At 36.4% G+C, this 2,500-nt stretch overlaps 1 protein-coding gene across 2 annotated transcripts in view; it reads left to right on the forward strand.

Moving 5' to 3' along the window:
• LOC125046584 (ATP-binding cassette sub-family G member 8-like) overlaps nucleotides 1–2,500 on the forward strand; it is a 150,321-nt gene that overhangs the window by 94,501 nt on the left and 53,320 nt on the right. For both annotated transcript variants that reach the window (XM_047644378.1, XM_047644377.1), the window contains 2 exons: nucleotides 1–283; nucleotides 2,412–2,500. The exon at nucleotides 1–283 is cut by the window's left edge and continues 3 nt beyond it; the exon at nucleotides 2,412–2,500 is cut by the window's right edge and continues 61 nt beyond it. In XM_047644378.1, the coding sequence (XP_047500334.1) occupies nucleotides 1–283; nucleotides 2,412–2,500 (372 nt within the window). The remainder of the gene's footprint in view (nucleotides 284–2,411) is intronic.

Here is a 2,500-nt window from a genome sequence, read left to right on the forward strand (position 1 = left end):
CGGCCCCAAGAGCGAACTCGGATCCAACATGTTCACATACCTCAAGTTCGGCCTCCCGCGCGTGTTCCCCCCAACCGCTCGAGGGCGAGATGGGAGCAGCGGCTACGACTCGAGTGATGATGGAGGAGGAGGTCGAGGAGGAGGAGGAGGAGGAGGAGGAGGAGGAGGAGATGGATCGCCGCTAGGAAGAGGAGATAGATACACGAGGAGCAAAAGCAATCCGGATTTGCTCGCGGCTCGGGACTGGCACACACCGCCGTCCACGAGAGAGGCCAGGGTCAAGGTGAGTTTGCCGCAGTAATGGTAATGAGGATGGTAATGATGGTAATGGTAATGGCGATGTTGATGTGATGATGGTCGGAATACATGTGACTAATTTTTATGTTAATGGTATTGTTTTTGTCATCAGCTTGGTTGTTACTGTTCCTATTATTGTTTTTTTTTTTTTACTGTTTTGTCGTTACAGTTGTTTTTGTCATTATTAATATTGTATTTATTACTGTAATGATAAAATTAATAGTGTTAGAAATACAGAAGTAGTAAAGATAATGGTGATGATGATGATAACAGTAATAATAATAATAATAGCAGTAATTGTAATAATAATAATAATAATAATAATAATAATAATAATAATAATAATAATAATTGATAATTATAATGATTATGATAATGATAATGATAGTGATTGTGATAGTGATAGTAATGTGATAATGATAATGATATGTTTTTATTATTATGATCTTCATCATATATTATTATCATTATTGTTAATGTTATTTTTTTCACTGGTCGACTGCTTCAACATTTCTTAACTTCTTAACAAATGTCTTGTTTTTTTTTTCTCTTCCTTCTTGTAATATATCTCTCGTTTATTATTATTTCGCTATCACTTCCTAATGGTTTCCGCGTGTTTCGCATTCTTGTATTGAAGCAGGAATCGAAAATTACCAGTCACACAATATTGCCAGTTGCCGGTTATAGAAACAATTTCTATGTAAATATTTCAGATTTTATGTTCAAGAAACCTAATAATACATATGGTAGATTCAGTAAAGAAACAAACATGCAATTCATAAGAAAAAAATTGTTAAAGAGGCTGGCATTAATCGTCGTAGTAAACGAAACAACAGTTAAACTTAAAGATTTCCGTTGTGTACAATGTCCCCTGAATGATGTACTCAGTGAGAACGCGTGAAAAGTACACCTTTCTCCCAGCAAGATTACATTTCCCCCCCCCAGCACAATTCCTTAAACATGGGAACGATTGTCTCTCCTGTGTGAGCCGGAAATAGGGAAGCAGAGAGCAAGAGAACGTCACATCTCTCTTCCTGAAACTTCATCTCGTATTTGTGGATAATGGCATGTCTGAGTCTATCCACGTTCAAATTTATGGTACAATTTACCGCATCAGTAGCGTGTAATTGATTTTCAGCTTAGTAGTAGCGTTATTTTTTTGTGAATAGTACGAAGATACTGTATACAACTTTAACGGCTTTTCATCGGTGCCTTTTTCCGGGTCATGTAATGACTAGAGGAATATATGAAATGTCTATTGTTAGTACGATTTATGATTAGTATAGGAAGTGACTTAAAGCAAGTTCAGAACAGGGGATTGACAACAAATGTTTAGATTTTGTGACAAATTCATAATTATGCTCATGTGAATGAAACTAGGAAGTAAGAATATATATATATATATATATGACGTATTAAGACATCTTCCTCTTTCTTCGCCTTCTCTACACCTGTCTCATTTCATAAAGGTTTATTATTCCTCCTCCTCAATCCTCATTCTTTTCCTTCTTCCTACTTCTTTAACTAACCTATCTTACAACTCTCTCTCTCTCTCTCTCTGTCTCCATCTCTCCCTTTTCCTTTCACTCTCTGTCTCCATCTCTCCCTTTTCCTTTCTCTCACAGTCACACTCTCAACCCCCTTTCCCTCTCCATCTGTCTGTGCACAAGATCACCTGTTCGCTAAAGTAACATGCCAAAAACCTCGTATCAAAAGCACACCTGAACATCATAGTCTAAGCGACCGCAATATGTCCGCCGTTCTTCTAAATCCTCCTATTTTGTAGACTTAATTCAGTAACATTTGCTTTCTGCCTTTCGTTTTCTTTTGGTATATGTGTTTTTTTCTTTTTTACATTCTGTTTTTATTATATATATGCATGTTGTAGGAAAACGGAAATAACTGGCATATAATTATTTAAAACTTTCTAGCTTTCGGGAAATATTTTGGCATGGGAACATTTGCCTTTTTTCACCTTTCCTCGCATTAAAAAAAAATCGATATTTTTTTTTTTTTCGCTCTCTTAGAATGAATACTTTGTATTCTTACTCTACCAATTCCAATAGTTTATTTTCTCCTATTTTTACATTCCTCGCATCTCTCTATTCCATTAGAGTTCGAGTGAAGCCAATCTACTAGCTTCCGACGGCTTTTATAGAGATAGAAGAGCTATTAGACCCATTAGTAAGCTCGGCGGATCACA

Source organism: Penaeus chinensis, chromosome 39, assembly GCF_019202785.1.
Source record: "Penaeus chinensis breed Huanghai No. 1 chromosome 39, ASM1920278v2, whole genome shotgun sequence".
NCBI classification, from domain to species: domain Eukaryota; kingdom Metazoa; phylum Arthropoda; class Malacostraca; order Decapoda; family Penaeidae; genus Penaeus; species Penaeus chinensis.